Source organism: Onychostoma macrolepis, chromosome 02 (genome assembly GCF_012432095.1).
Source record: "Onychostoma macrolepis isolate SWU-2019 chromosome 02, ASM1243209v1, whole genome shotgun sequence".
Classification (NCBI taxonomy): Eukaryota; Metazoa; Chordata; class Actinopteri; order Cypriniformes; family Cyprinidae; genus Onychostoma; species Onychostoma macrolepis.
This window is the reverse complement of record NC_081156.1, coordinates 24,423,240-24,439,276: the sequence shown is the minus strand read 5'-3', so window position 1 is coordinate 24,439,276 and position 16,037 is coordinate 24,423,240. Positions and strand designations below refer to the sequence as shown.

At 36.0% G+C, this 16,037-nt stretch overlaps 3 protein-coding genes across 4 annotated transcripts in view; 1 reads left to right on the top strand and 2 right to left on the bottom strand.

Moving 5' to 3' along the window:
• Positions 1–6,236, bottom strand: part of casq1a (calsequestrin 1a) — a 10,682-nt gene extending 4,446 nt beyond the window's left edge. The window contains exons 1-3 of the mRNA XM_058793607.1: positions 5,827–6,236; positions 724–817; positions 79–179 (exon numbers count right to left, since the gene is read on the bottom strand). Coding sequence (XP_058649590.1) covers positions 79–179; positions 724–817; positions 5,827–6,063 — 432 coding nt within the window. The 5' untranslated portion in view covers positions 6,064–6,236. The remainder of the gene's footprint in view (positions 1–78; positions 180–723; positions 818–5,826) is intronic.
• Positions 6,237–8,462: 2,226 nt separating this feature from the next.
• On the top strand, positions 8,463–9,799 carry c1ql4l (complement component 1, q subcomponent-like 4 like). Its single transcript, XM_058761495.1, has 4 exons — positions 8,463–8,713; positions 8,863–8,925; positions 9,036–9,167; positions 9,258–9,799. Exons 1-4 carry the CDS (start codon positions 8,545–8,547, stop codon positions 9,533–9,535), a joined length of 642 nt encoding a protein of 213 aa, XP_058617478.1. The 5' UTR covers positions 8,463–8,544; the 3' UTR covers positions 9,536–9,799.
• A 361-nt stretch (positions 9,800–10,160) lies between these two features.
• Positions 10,161–15,750, bottom strand: LOC131530916 (heterogeneous nuclear ribonucleoprotein C). Of its 2 annotated transcripts, none has more exons than XM_058761459.1 (9): positions 14,346–15,750; positions 13,361–13,502; positions 12,961–13,226; positions 12,811–12,883; positions 12,648–12,698; positions 12,401–12,570; positions 12,076–12,189; positions 10,917–11,056; positions 10,161–10,808 (listed from the first exon to the last, which is right to left on the bottom strand). In XM_058761459.1, the coding sequence occupies exons 2-9, from the start codon at positions 13,363–13,365 to the stop codon at positions 10,698–10,700; spliced, it is 930 nt and encodes a 309-aa protein (XP_058617442.1). In that variant the 5' UTR covers positions 13,366–13,502; positions 14,346–15,750; the 3' UTR covers positions 10,161–10,697. The 2 variants fall into 2 exon arrangements, with proteins under 2 accessions (XP_058617442.1, XP_058617436.1); XM_058761453.1 differs by having other exon boundaries at positions 10,162–10,808; positions 12,648–12,701.
• Positions 15,751–16,037: the final 287 nt, after the last annotated feature.

Here is a 16,037-nt window from a genome sequence, read left to right as displayed (position 1 = left end):
GAAAACCAAAAAATTGAGGAATTATTTCAGACCAAACAGTCCATAATAAGCACCAGGTATAAATTATATTTCACGTACATCATAGAGAAACTCCACCAGTGTGTCCGCAGCAAGCTCTCCATCGTACTCAATGACCTCATCCTCAATGAAGATGTAGATACTGTCAACCTCATCCAGACCTGAAGAGCACAAGAATGGAAATAAAGCTGTGAGAACCATGTGGGAAATGTCCACCAGAGGTCATGGTTGTTCTTCTGCTGATATCCTAAAGTTTAACAAGTAATCTGTACCAGAGGAATAAATAAAGCATGAAATAATGCCTGAAACAGGAAAACTAATTTGGAGGATTTTCACCAGAAAACACACAATCAGATTCAATTAAACTTCAATGAAATGTCAAAAAAATGACCTTTGACCTATGTCATAATATTTCTTCCACTACCCTACAGTAAAAGACATGGACTTATTCACAGACTAGACAGACCAAAACACACCAACAGTTTCTTCCACTGAGTAGATTATACATAAAATGAAGCTTTTTACATAAGGTTTTTTATGGACAAAAATGAATATTTTAGGTTGTTTTTGTTTGTTTTTTTGCATAAAATATTATTTTTTGTTCAAAAATGTACAAATATTCCACTTAATCATAACTTTTACATGGAGTAGATCACATCACATTACAGTTATGGTCAAATTTGAGTGTTTCTTGAATGTACGCACCTAATTTCTTGGCGACAGCTTTGTCTGTCTTCTCATCTAGTAGGCCGACTCCAATGTCCTCATCGTCAAGATCCTCCAGGACTTGTGCAGCAAGCTGTGTAACAAAGAAATATAATAAAACAAAAAATAATGTCCAACAGCTCCTTTAAACAGCATGTGTGATTTAGATTAAATGTTTAAATGCATTTTAGTGGTGCCCTAACATATACCCAGTTCACATGATATAACTGTTAAGAGGGCAGTTCCTGTTCATTTGGAAACACTAAGGTAAAGTGACTTTTTGTTTTAAGCTCATTAGGGTTTGTGTCCTATCAGCACTACCATTATGTATTCATTATCAACCTGGTTTTGGTAACTGAGTACAAACACAGCGTGTTGGACACGGACAGCAAATTTGTTTTCTGCCTGCACAGATATTTCAGGCTATGCTGTAAGAACTGTGGCTAGTTTCGTCCACAGTCTTACATCCATAAAAGCCGTCATCAAGAGCGCTGCCCCTGCACTTTCTAAATCGGTGTGAAACTTGACCCGTATGATGGACAGCTGCTTCCACCAATCACAGTGCTACATGTGCCTGCTGAGCTGGAGTAACAGGGTGCTGGCATGGTGACAGGTGCAACCAACCATTTCTCCAACCACTGTGAGGAACCAATACCTATTCATACTCACACATATCTCACTTTGAGAAAATGAATGGTCAAATTAAAATTGTCAGTAACTTGCTTGCAAAACACAAAAGTCTTTTGATGCCATGTGACAGCTTTGTATGAAAAACAGACTGAATTTTAAGTCATTATTCACTGATCATTTTCTCCTCAAGTGAGCTGTTAACGCATAGATGTCTAGATATGTAGATCCCTCTTTTTCATTTGACTGGTTCACATATGTCAACACGTCCGCCATCTTGGAACAGTTAACATTTCAGATGCTGCTGAATACTTCGGCTGATTCATTATGTCAGATAGTTTACGTAATGCACCTTATGTGACATCTTCGTAGGTATCTGTGCATTAACTGCTGTGACCAAATCAAGTCAATAAATTTATTCTCTAATTAACATGCCAAGGAGAACTTTTTTAAATAATGAATTACATTTACAGTCTGAAACTTGGAATTTAGTGTATGAATTATATGAATGTTTCTGATATTTTTATGGTGCAACTTGAAACCCTCCGTTCTCATTTACAGTAATTGCAAAGAAAAAGACAACAAAAATTTGTATCCTTTTTCTGTTGCACAAAAATGTTAATTCAGGTTTGGATCAAAATGTGGGTGAGTAAATGAGTTGAATCTCATATAGCTTAGAAATTGGTTAAATTAATTTTGATTATTTATCCAAGTGTTCTATTGAATTGTTTTAATGTGCTGTTCTTCCACTTTGTTTGTAATATTAGCGTCACTATTTTAGAGATAAAAGTCTTATTAGTGCCTTATAAAGGGATAATGTTTCACAGATTTTTTCCTATGAGTTTAGTCCTATGCAACACACTAGTTTTAAAAGGAGGGGGATACATGTCTGTTAATCAAATCTTAGGCTAAACTCAGCTAAAGGCTTAAGGCCAAATAGACCACGGCTATATAAGGTGACCCACAAAAAGCCATGAGTCAACAAGAGATGATTTTTGCAATGAATCTAGATAGAGTTTGCTTATGGCAAATCAGAATCAGGACAGAGGAAGGAGGAGGAGACGTTTAATCCGGTACACAGCCATGTATAAGTTAAAATGATTTTGTATTGTGTTGTATTGTTTTTGTTTTGTTTTGACTATATTCATTTACGTGTTCGAAATAAACGTTTCAATTCAATTTAACGGTGTAATGCACCCTTCTTCTTCCTCTATGCATCTCTCCATCTCTTTCAGTCATACCTTCATATCTTTTCAATTCAGCATATATTCAACAATTCAGAGATGTGATGAAAGATCAACTAAATAATCAATTTACAGTTCATTTACAACAACCAACAAATCTAAATATGGCTTCCCAACAGCAGAACTGAGAACACTATCATATCTACAACTAGGTTTCTCAGAGGCCTAAGGAATGTTTATAAGTCAACACATTATTAGCCAACATTTGTAAAGGAAATTTAACCAGAACACCCTGCACTGGTTGGTGTAAATGAAAGTGTTTCTATAAGGGCAGAAAGCAGATCTTCTGTTATGGAGCATCACAGTGGCCTGTACCACACAAACAGCTATGACAGCAGAGCCGACTATAATTAGCGCCGCTGCAGAGACCAACCAGGACTATTTTGGCAAGGTGGTGGTGACGTTCAATTCCTGGGATCCGCTGACAGGTACAGTACTGTGCCCAACACTCGACACTGCAGATTTCATGCTAGAACCTCCTGCATCCACACAGCACACAAGCTGTTATAAGTTATTATAACTCCCGTAACATTACATCAGCGCTGGACTGCTGTGTATTAGGGAGCAAAGCCACATACGCAAAAACCCACAGCTGCTGGGCCATTAAACAAGGACATTTTTTTACCCTCATAATATAGGCCTATCAATAAAAAGGTTGTGCATAATGCATGGTTGATCAATTATATTGAATAATGTTAGCAAAACTGTTAAACAAACTGGTTAGACCTGTATGAGGGTCAAATATTAATCCTCAACACATTACCCACATATATTAAATTACAAAAAACAATAATAATACAAATAATAATAATTTAATTGTCATTGTTTATTTATTTTAACAACAACAATAATAATAGCCTAATAATAATCCATTAAACTAAAAGGTCGGGCGATTGGATGTTCTGGCCCTTCTCCCAAAAAAACAATGTCCAACACAAATCAGTCAGTATGCCACTTATTTCATAACTAACATCAGAGATTTAGACATACTGTTACTCAAATTAGGTAATCCCACACAACAAACACAATATAGCAATATCTGTTGTTTTTTTAAGATTGCACTGTGGCCCACACACAAAGTCCTTAATAACAACAGGCCATTATTGAATGCAGGAGGTGACAGCACAGCTAAACGACGGTGTAACCTTTTGACCACATGGGGTGAGCTCTGCCTGCTGAGAGTTTAAAGGAAGATGCTAATGTAATGGGTGATTGGGATTGCTTGTGGCATCGACCACATTACAATTGGTATGTTTATCTGATTTAAAATGGAAGTGATGTGAATTTTTGATACTCTTTGTGTTATTTTAGTATTATTTATAAAGTATTTATTAATTGAATTAGCTTTTATTTTTATATTTCCATTTAGTTTTATTTCAGTTTCAGTTTTAGTCATTTCAGTGCTTATTTTATTTCAGTTAGTTGCCAGGGTCTATATCTAATTGTCATATAAGATGTTTTGAGTTTTTTCAAGTCAAGTCACCTCTATTTATATAGCGCCTTATACAGTACAGATTGACTCAAAGCAACTTTATATAGAGATAAAAAGGGAAATAGCAGGACCAATTTTGGAAACTCTATTATAGAGTCTTCAGATTTCGCTGTAAAGCAGCTCTAATAGACAATCGTGTTATTTAGCTCAAGTCGGTTAAGTGTTTGGTTCAGTTCAGATCAATAACAGTGTGAAGGTCATCAATTTTGAAATGAGTTCAGTTCAGCTATGAGCAGTTCTATTGTGTATTACCTTTTATTACAGCTTTTCTTTTTTAAAATAACTATTTTTTGGTTGTTGTTTTAGTTGTCAACAGCTGGCTAATATCCGTCTTCTTATGCAATCTAATACAGTGTTACTCATGATTTGGCCCCTGGCGCATACTGTACTGTTGCAGAAAATCAGTATTGATGCTTCAAAATGTCTTTTTTAACAGAAGTTTTGGTATTTGCATGTGGGCCTGTCGACAAACCCAAGAGAAAACGTACTGAGATAAATCCAGAAAAACTAATTCCTTTGAAAAATGACCCATCCAGGCTTATGCTCAGGGTGCAAATATACTGTGTGGTGCATCAGCACTTTTCTGAACATAGATGCCATAGTCCAGAGTGTTCTCATGGCTGGTGTAACAGGCCCCACATTCCCCTGCCTCTGGTGGAGTTCTTTTCCTTCTGATATAGAGCAAAGCATCTGATGTATATCATTAGTTAAAGTCATTTGTAATTGTCCTCTATCGGTGTTAAGCAATCAAAAACTATGGCTAATGCCACCCACAAATAGATACATCAATGCAAATTACAATACTTTTGTCAAATTGAAGTGCCATGCAGCTCTGTTTACTATCAATGTAACTTTCCTTGAACCATAAGAGCAGAACTATAAAGTGCCGGAAGTAAATTACTACATGTTATAAATTCACACACTAATTCCTGTAAAGATGAACTTTTCTGCTGGCTTTATGAGTCTTTGATTGACATTGCTCAAGGGGCAACACATTTGACTATTAGCTAAATATATAGTTTTGCATTCTGTTTAAATGTAACATTTATATTTAGAACCTGCTATCTATTTAACCTGTGGCTGGCTATTTATATTTTAGGATTATTTGTATGCTATTATAGTATTTATTGATATTTTAAAAATGGCTTTCATATTTTTTGGTTAATATTTTTTATTTTTTATGCATGTCATTTTTATTAGTTTTAATATATATTTATATTTATATTCTTTTCATTTCAGTTTTAGTTTAAGTAATTTTAGTACTTCAAGTTAAACCTATTGACTATTTATTTGCGTTTAAGTTTTTAAAGATACGTTTTCATTTTATTTCAACTTTATTTCAATTAACAATAACTGTTTTGAACAGTTTTAGTTAACAAAAATGTTTTTTACATTGATTCACAAGAATTTGTGTGCAAATATGTTCTGCTCTTATTAAAACACTGCACAATGTGTAAAACTCACAAGTAATATGTGGAATGAAGACTTTAAATAAACAGGTTAGCCACACTTTATCTAAATAAGCGATATCAGTAGCAAGCATATTTCAGGGGTGCATATAAAGTCATATTTTGCTAAAACAACAGCAAATATGATAATCTACTCTAAATGACACTCCAACTTTCACAGATGTCTTTTGGTAAAGGATGTTCATTAACATCAAACTTGCCCGTAGTTACACTGATTCCAGGTGCTACCTGCAACTCCCTCCCCTTTGGCCGATTTCTGAGTCAAACCCACCTCAAGGGCCAGCTCCTCAATCTGAAACTGTTTCTGGGCGACTTTGCTGGATCCTACGTGCTCATGGTAGTACACCACCATCACGTCATATTTCTTCATCACAGACTTGTAATTCTTGACATTTAGGTCGTGAACGCGGTCCTTTCCATCGTACTCAGGGATGTCCATACCTTTCTGCCCCCATGACAGCTGCCCGAAGGTCAGAAGGAGCCCAAGGAACACTAGGTTCCACTTCATGATTCAATACTTAAGAAGGGAAATATGTAGTTCCAATGAATTTAAAACAAACTGACTAATTACGTCATAAAATTAAATTAGAAAGGACCTGTGATCCCCGCCACCCAGAACAGACAAGACCAAGTCCTGAGGCCCCCTGTATGAAACCCCTACACACGGGTAAAAGAGACGAGTAACAGGGTCAAGAGCATTTTAGGGGGTGGGATTAGGTGAGTGCATGAGAGAGAGAGAGAGAGAGAGAGAGGGAGCTGCTAAAAAAGAAAGAGACACGATTCTTCATGGAGTAAGCCAGACTAGAGACTGAAGCAAGGCAAAGTAGAGTTAACCATAGAAAACATTTTAGTATGACCTTTAAGGAAACAACAGAAAGTTTATGTATGGGACAACCAAAAAATGAAGCATGAATGAAAGATTATAAGGAATGAAATGTTATAAGATGGAAAGGGAAGGGATCTTAAGGCACATAGGAAGACATTCTCTGCCATATTAAGTGTTACACAGCTCAGATCTTGGCTAAAAATACAAGATGTAGCATTGAGACGGACGTGTGGAGAGGGTGGGGGGTGGGGGTGTCTTATTTGCTGCACTTGGCTCATCCTTGGTGCTAGAATGTGGCACTAGGTCACTCCAGGACGACATAGAGGCTGGTGCACCTCCTTGGATTTCACAGATGTCAGTTTGCTTTTTGGGCAATCAATTCTGGCTTGCACTTCTGTCTGACCCAGAATGGTGCATATGATACGTGCCCGACCACATTCATGCTCAGTGTGTTTATCAGCACTGAGAATTTTATTTTTATGGCCTACATGCCTAAACTCTGTGAGGGCACTACAGTACACATATGTGCAAGATTATTTGCTTGCGCGTGTTAGCTAAATAGCTCAAGATTACTTTACAAATTGAAAGACGAGAGGGAGTTATTAATAAAAATCATGTAACATGATCTTACATGTTCTCTTCCCTTCAGACCTCTGTATTTAGTGACCTGTGGAGTTAATGCCTATTTAGTCGCCAGCTGGTGGTTAATGATGAAGCAAAGCAGAGCATTTGAGAGAGAGATGATGTGATGAAAAGGGGGTCGTAAGTAAAAGGAGAGTGCTTGGATGTCACTGCATATCCGGTGTTGACTGTGCAAAGCATCAGCCCATTTAACATAATGCTTCGTTAAATGATGATGGTGTCTGATGTGACATCAGAACACTTGGAGTCAAAATGAAACTCTGTTCGCAACCTATTTTATGTCTCTGATGTCACCTATTTCTAACAATATGCAATGAGGACAAAAAATGTAGGACGAGAATTTTACCTATCATAAACTGATTGGATATTTACTATTGGAGCAAATGGGAACACAAAAATATATTTCTTAGCTTCCATTCACCACTATATAAGTTTACCCAACTCTGACATCTTTCATTTCTAGATGCAAAAAAGGGTCAATTATAAACAGTGCAAAACATTCTCAACGTTTTACATGTCTGTTACGTAAAAATGGCTTTGGATAATAAATATATTCTAAACAATAAGTAAACCATGTGGAAATTAAAATGGAGAGATATTATTATATCACCATGATAACATTTAAGATCTCGTTTTTGACCACCTGGATAATGGATACTAAACTAATCCTTATTCATATTTGCCTTTATGGCACCATCTAGTGGTAAGAAGATGTGATACAAATTAAAGACTGGAACAGAGCTCTTATTCAGCATGTCATTATACTCCTGAGTATTTCACATTGTATTCACAGTATGCTGTCAATACAGCTCAACAAAACATAAGCTAAGAGCACTGTCTGCAAATCACAGAATTTATCAGCGCATTTTGCGCACGACGATGCTAAATCAGGGTGTGTGGTTTTTCTTAAGAAAGTGACAGTCTGATATGTAGGCTACTACCTGTTGCATGTCTATTATTATTCATTATAAAACATTACAGACGTTTTAGCTGTGACAAATATTTACGCGATATCATGTTAAAATTAAGTATAAACATATATAAAATATATAGGAAAAAATTTTTTTGTGACAAATGAGAACCTAAATTTGTATAATGACAAGGGTATGACATAGGTATTACAAGGAGAAGGTGACTTTTCAGGACATTACCCCATGTCCCCACTTTTCAAAACGCTTATAAATCACACAGAATGGAGTGTATTGAAAATCTGAAATAGCACAAAGTTTCCTGTACGGGGTAGGGTTAGGTGTAGGGCAATAGCACATACAGTTTGTACAGTATAAAAACCATTACGCCTATGGGATGCCCCACTTTTCACAAAAACAAACGTTTGTGTGTAATTTTCTACCTACTCAATTCTACATCCGACTTGTCCTAATGGATTACTAAAATAAACAAAACCCTTACAACATCAGTCTAAAGTACAAATGTTTACTAACTTGTGCAACCTTAAGGTTTCAAAACATTTAACAGCGCTTGCAATTCGAAGTAATTTGTGTATCTGAAAAATAACTGACGATGGCGGTGTTACAAATGCTACTGCTGCTCTGTGCTGGGAGTTCACTTGCAGAAGATTTATTTTCACCAAATGTGAACATCATTGCTGAGCTCGAGAAACTGAAAAACATGGATGAAAGGATACAAAAATTAGAAGAATCACTGGCCAAAGTATTCAGTGAGAATGAAGGTAAGGTGGAAGGTGAACAGTGGTTGCATTGTTTTTTTTTGTCATTATGGAAAAAAACTTTAAAGACATTACAACTAACATCTGTTTAAATCATTTATTTAGCAACATCATTAGTAACATCATTATAATCAATGTATATTCCGGGACAGCTTTGAAAACCATCGTCCATGATTCACAAAATAAGCTTGAGTCTTTCCAAACAGAGAATGAAGGCAAGTAAAAGGCATACTTTGTTCCCATATACATTTAAATGTTTTAAATTACATATTTCATTTTTTATTTTATTTTATACATTTCACACCATCTGTTTGCTTATTCACAGCCAAAAAGGTTGCCTTTTCAGCTGGACTTTTGGAATCTGGAACAGGATACACTGGGCCCACTAACGCTCTGAAAACTCTGGTCTACAAAAAAGTCTTTAGTAATATTGGAGGTGCCTATGACTCAAACACTGGTAAGTTCTGTAAAGAGAATATCATGACAAATATAGAATCCTGTTCACATATGATATTCTCTGTGGCTATTTTGTTCATGTGCATTGCAGGCGTTTTCACAGCACCAATCAAAGGAGCCTATTACTTCAGATTTTATGGTCATACTCATGGTGGAACCACAATGGCAGTCAGTCTCTTGAAGAATGGTGAAACCCAGTGCTCTATGCATGCTTGGAAGCCTGCCTCCAATGGTAATGCCAGCAATGGTGTTGTTCTCACACTGGAGATTGGTGATCAAATTTCTACACGACTTTGGGCGAACACCTGGGTTTATGATGATCCAGCAAGTTACACCAGTTTCGGTGGTTTTCTGATTTTCCCTTTGTGAATGTCTGAATCTTGTATCTCATATCCAGTGCAGGATGCAATGCAAAACAATTATTGTAACTGAACTTAATTGTTCCTGTTTAAGTAAACCGCATCTTAGTAAATAAGAGTAGGAAAAGAAAAGGAGATCATTGCTTTTTAGTTACAGTATTTAAGTCTAAACATAACAAAAATGATTTTTCTAAGAACGAGAGTAGCACTTGTCCATATTTCTAGAATATCAAATGCTGAACATTTAATTAAATAAACCAAATGTGTCACTGAATTATGCTTCACTTTCATTCTTACCCCCATGTGGTCAGACACCAGCAAAGAAGCGTTTGTAATAAACTGTGAAAATCAGTCATTTAAAGCACATAATGTGCAGTGACATGGTAAAATAGTAACCATATTTCACGTCAAATTCATGTTACCGGTGGTATGAATGAAACAGCATTAAAAACTAAATTAAAAAATAAAATTCTCCGTCTCTCTCTCTCTATATATATAAAACTGACATTGTCACGATTTTCCAGTGTTTTAAAGCCTGAATGAGTGTTTTGTTCGCAAAACTGAAGAAACACAATTTTAATTTAATATTTTATTGAAATCTCTGAAATCCTGTAGAATTATTCTGAAACAGGGTAATATAAAAAAGACAGGTAAATACAAACATAGATGTTTCCTGGAAGCTTCCTGGCTCTCTGTAATAGAGGAGCCACTCAAGTTTCCTCCTTTTAAAATACAAATGTTACCTTTTTGTTCACAGAAAAAAAAAAAAAAAAAATCCCATGAGACACACAGGGCAAACAGGGATCAGGCCAGTTTCACTCGGAGAATACATAATGGACATATTCTGCTAGTGAAAAATAAAAATCTCTCAGGTTCAAGTCAGAATAATTAAGAATAACTGGAGAATGTTATGGTTTCTGTTGTGCCAGAAAACATATGTTTGTCTTCATCAAGGTTGAGGGACACTTCAAAAGCCTGAAAAGATGTCATGCTAACATTAAAAATAAACTGACATCAGTGAAACTGATGTAACTGTAGTGTCAGTTATTATAAGAGTGCAGGCATCTACATCATAACAGACAAATCATTCAAAGACTGGCTTCAACCTTTCGAAAGAACTGAAAGGGCTGAATTTTGAGTGCGTGTCTCATATCCACGGTGTTTAAAGCATCCTATGAGTCATCACCATTAACGCTGTCACCATCATCTTCCCCTTCTTCATGCTCACCCTCTTCCTCCTCTCCCTCTTCTTCTTCTTCATTCTCTCCTCCCTGGCTTTTAACCTGAGAAAGACATAAAGCTTGTTAGTGTCTCTGTGCAGTAACCAGCACCAATTACAACACAACCTCCATCATGTTGCACATGGATTTTTTTTTTTTTTTTACACATACCTCTTCCTCGTCCTCCTCTTCCAACAAATCTCTCTCCTCCTCAGAATCATTTATCTCTTGCTCTTCCCTCTCTCTGTCTTTCTTGTTGGAATGCTGAAGGGAGGAAGCCTCACACACTTCTGCCTTCACGCTCTTCCCCTCTGAGGGAAAAAAAAAGTTTTGACATAATGGTATTTTAAATAATTTATAGGGCTGTCAGTCGATTAAAATTTTTGAATCTAATTAATTACATGTCAATTAATGAACCTAATTAATCGTAAACTACATTTGGATGTGAAAAAGATTATTTAAAGCTATTTTTTGTGTTAAATGAGAAAATAAGTAGACATTACAAATCTTTATAAAGAAATATTTTATTTGATTCAACATAATATTTATTACACATTTAGGCTACAACGGCCTAACATGAACTATGGAACATAAAAGATACTTTGAGAAACATCTCAGTTTTTTTTCATTCATGCAATGGAAATCATTGGTAACCAAAATACCTTTTGAGTCATTCATTCATTCGATTCGTTCAAATGGCCGATTCATTCAGGAATTCAGTAAATGGCTCACTTTATGAATGGGCTTTTGAATCATTGATTAACCTGATTCGTTCAAAACGTGGATTCACTCAGAATCACTGCTGTGTTGCTCGAAGACGCATAACAGTTCTGCTGTGGCTTTATAGCTAATATTTTTGTTGGCAAAACGGAGCAAAAACAGACAATATTGTGTTTAAAATATGACAATACTAACTTCTTATTTACTGAACTCTTGTGTAAAATCACATTTGGGACAAATGCCACTTGTCATATGATATAAATACGAGACAAAAACTCATACAGGAGCATTTTTGCCCAAATATCTTGAATTATAGGGCATAACTGCATTTATGGAGTTGTTGCCCTGCATCAAATCAAAGTTCCTTTCTATAGTCTTTGATCATATTTGTCAACAGTCAACTGTATGAAATATAAGATGACGTACAGGTCTGGGGGCGGGGCCAGTGCGTTAAAATATTTTAATCGCATTATTTTTTCGGAACTAATTAAGTTAACACATTAAACTGACAGCCCTAATAATTTATAACATTTTTTGGAATACTGATTTGTCTGGTGAACCTTTGGTCTGGTGAAACAAAAACTTTGGGGGAAATCATGAAGAATGTTACCAGATTTCTTGTTGTGGTCTTTCTCCATCCTGTCCAGACTCTCCAGAAGATAGTCAACCTTGTGTTTGATTTGAGCAAGCTCTCTCTTAATAGTTTGAAGGTCATCGGTTTTCACTGAAAAAAAAGGGGGAAAAAAAACTTAATGCATGTACAAACTGACAAGCCAACCAAGGTCAAAAATTTTAAATGAGAAAAGGAAGGCTAATAATGACAATGCAGACAAAAATCAATCAATGTTTATTTTTAATGCATCTGTCACTGACAAATTAACATGAACCCCTATAGTGAGGAAGAATAATAAAAAATTTAAAAAAAATGCACTGACAGGTTCGAGAAGACATCCGTTGGCTGCTCTTGGACGAAGTGGAAAAGCTGGGCTTGGTGCGGCGGCTGGTTCCCCCACTCACACTGACCCGTGGACGTTTGGATGGGATCACAGCCCGTGAGAGAGGTGGTGGTGGTGGAGGGGGCACACGGGAAGGGTATGAATACATTCTGCACAACACAAACAGATCAAAAAGTCAGCACACATTTATAAATCCACACTGACACAGTGTTTGTGCAGATCTTACCTGTCATAGTAATCTCTCTGGAAATCATAATCAAGCTCGAAAGTAGAACTACTGCTGGAGAGATTTAAGAAAATGATTAGATATTTTGGCAAAAAAAGCAATTGCTAATTTAAATAAAACAATAAAATGGATGAAAATACATACGAAGAAATGTTTTCCTTACCTGTACATATCTCCGGCCGATCGCTTTGTTGTTTTTGACCTGTGAGGTTTGGGCTCTCCTGCCAAATTAATATCTGATGGAAAGACAAGGTGATTGCTCAATTAAGAGGGAAAATATAAGATAGCCTAAGATTATTTTTAATGTCCTCACCAAGCACTTGTCCGACAATCATCCGGCCATCCTCTCCTGCTACAGCCGCCCGTGCATTCCTCTCGTTAGCGTACTGGACGAAGGCGAAGCCCTTGTGCACAGAGCAGCCAACAACCTTGCCGTATTTGCTAAAAATGGCTTCAACATCTGCCTTGGTAACCAGCATAGTGTTCAAGTTCCCGATGAAGACTCTTGAATTCAGGGACCGTGGGTCTGTCTTATTTGTGACATTGCCGGACATCAGCTGACTAGTGCTGGGAGGACGACTAGGGCAGGAATAAGAAGGAAGAAACATTAGTATATTTCCAAAGGGAAAGCAATACTACTCCTAAATCATTTATATTCAGAAATATCACACAATATTTGACATGGAAAGAAAGTGTTGATGATTGTGACTCACTCCATGGTGTCAGTGCAGGGCAGTTGTCTGTTCGTCAAAGTGAGCAGGCCGAAGTGTAGATTGTTCTCAGCCAAAATGACAAGACCAGCACTCAACCAGTGAGCAGCACCTCCAACAACGGTAACGTGCAGTTGCCAACTGACTTAAAATTGAGATAACAACAATAAACAACATTAAAATCGGACATGGTTAGTTTGGTTTTAATCAATGCCCAAATAGATATGGTAGATAGATATTTCAAATAGATATGCACCAACAACTCACTGGATGCTACAAACTCTGAATTTGTCTTAGGATACATTACATTCCATCCCATCAATGGAATTCAAAGGAAGAATTAAAAAATTTTAATCTCAGATATCTTAAAGTTAAATGTTTACAAAAGCCCAAAATACGAACATATACTTAAAGGTCACTCTACACTATTAGTATACAGAGTGGTCTTGTACTGGGTGTTAATTTAAAAATAAAAAAGAAACAAAATGAAAAAAAGTTACATGTAAACAACTAATTTTTGTAAAATATTTGGCTTCATCGCTCAAAAAATAAAATTAAATAAAAAATTGATGTAATAGACTCCAGCTATGATACAATATCATGAAATTTTAACTTAAACCTAAAAATCCCCAGCGCGACCAGAGAGCTGCAGTGCTGTTTGGGTTTGGGTTTCTGTGCTTGTGGTCGCGACATCGCAACAAACACAATATAATGTGAATGTTCGTATTTAACCCGCAACACCGTGGTTTGGTTTCTTTTCATAGAAATCACTGATGCAATGCATCACGACTCAACAAAACCAAACACGCGTGCAGAGATTCGTGAAATGTGAAAATCCTCGTAGCAGACAAAGAGGACAGACCGCACTGCATAGAGCGCTGCTCGGCCTAGACACTCAGAGGGCGGCGGTATAACGGATCGTTCCGTAAATGCACGAAAAATGAGCAAAGATCATTGCTGAACAAAAAAGAATACAAAAACTACTCACCGAATATTTAAAATGCGTTATTTGGGAAGGCTCAATATTCTTTCACTGCCTGCAAAAAGCAACAACTGTGAATTCGCCGCGAGCAGTCAATCTGCGACGACGTAAAAGCTGGACACACATTTTTCAAGTTAAAAGTCATCAGTTTAATTTTTGTACTAAGCCCTTCTCGTTTAATCCACGTAACGCTGACCTGCCTAGTGCTCTTGAAATAAAAACAAAGACTATATTAAGTTTTCTGTTTAATGAGTGATTTTAGGTCGCCGTTGTGCCAATTGACAAGTGAGTAAAGCCTTGTATTTTGAAAGAATCATGACCTTTCGAGTCGCACCGCGCGCCCTTCACACATACAGGCATGCATTCAAATTGGTGGTCACGGACAGTGTTTGTTTGTTTTAGTTTTTTTTTTTGGATATGTAGCCTACTACGACTGTCAATGGTATCATAACGATATATATTACTATCATATGGACAATGATTTGTTGCCAGAGGGAAGGGCTCCCCAGTTGAGTCTTGTTTTTCTCAAGATTTTTCTCTAATACCTAAACATCATATAACGTTACAAGTTTTTTTTATTTATTTTTTTTACAGGTTTTGGCTTGGTCACTGGGGAATTAGAGATATTGACGTCTCTAAAATTATTTATTGTAAAGCTGAATGATTGAACCACTGGGACAAACATTTCTGTGAAGCTGCACTGAAGCTATGTATTATGAAAAGCATATATGACCTAAGCATGATATGACTTAAAAATGAGTGAACAGTAGTCCCGTGAACCTTTTTCGTATAACTTTTTCCTCTCTTTGTACTCTAATTATGGACATAAACAACACACTATAAATTTGCCTGAAAATCAAATGGGCCAGGAGGATTTAGACAACTTGTTCATGCAAATTACTAGAATTTATTATTTCATCTCATTTCGTTTCAATCATCTTTTATAAGATTGATCTGCGTGCAAAAAATCTCAGATATAGCAAGTAAGATTTGCAGTCGTTCTTGTATTTTCTTTTTTCCTTTACATTTTATTTTTCAAAATAAATACTGCTCCACAAACTTTAAAGTTAAATTATTGAACAACTGTTCAAAGGCGTTAAGAAAATTTATTTCTGTAGTTTCATTTCTATGCTCTAAGAAGGAGCTTCATTCCAAATAATAACATTGACTAGTATAAGCCTAATACCAAATCGGCACCAGTGTAAAAATATTATTCACAATTTACAAGCAAGTCAGCTAAATTAGTTACCATAAGCAATTAACACTTCTACACCATTAATTAGTAAATAAATTATATGCTTTAAAACAAAAGTTCTCTTAACATTAGAAACTGTAATCTAACATGAATTAACATTTTACTAACATAACTTCTATAAAATACATTGTTCATTGTGATTGTGTAGCTAATGCATTAACTGATGTTAAAGTTAATGTGACCTTATTATAAAGTCTTTTTTTTAGATTTCTATTACATGGTTTTATGCTGGATAATTAAATGTCATGACTGTACATGACATGTCCCATATTAGGCATTTTTGGGTTTGTGAAAATAAAATATATAATAGAAATAAATTATGTGATTTATTTCCTGTCTAACTTCAGGATGCACAAATAGTGAAAGAGAAAACAAGTATCTGTGTTACCATCCATACAACTAATTAAATAGCACTAAATATTACATAATGTTTGAGGGCCTTA

Coding starts and splice junctions, on each gene's coding strand:
- LOC131530916 (XM_058761453.1), bottom strand. Junction 12,571..12,647: donor CAGAGAGATTACTATGACAG/GTAAGATCTGCA, acceptor TGTGTTGTGCAG/AATGTATTCATACCCTTCCC. Junction 12,190..12,400: donor ACGGATGTCTTCTCGAACCT/GTCAGTGCATTT, acceptor CTTTTTTTTCAG/TGAAAACCGATGACCTTCAA.
- c1ql4l (XM_058761495.1), top strand. CDS start 8,545: ATGGCGGTGTTACAAATGCTACTGCTGCTCTGTGCTGGGAGTTCACTT. Junction 8,926..9,035: donor TTTCCAAACAGAGAATGAAG/GCAAGTAAAAGG, acceptor GCTTATTCACAG/CCAAAAAGGTTGCCTTTTCA. Junction 9,168..9,257: donor TGCCTATGACTCAAACACTG/GTAAGTTCTGTA, acceptor TGTGCATTGCAG/GCGTTTTCACAGCACCAATC.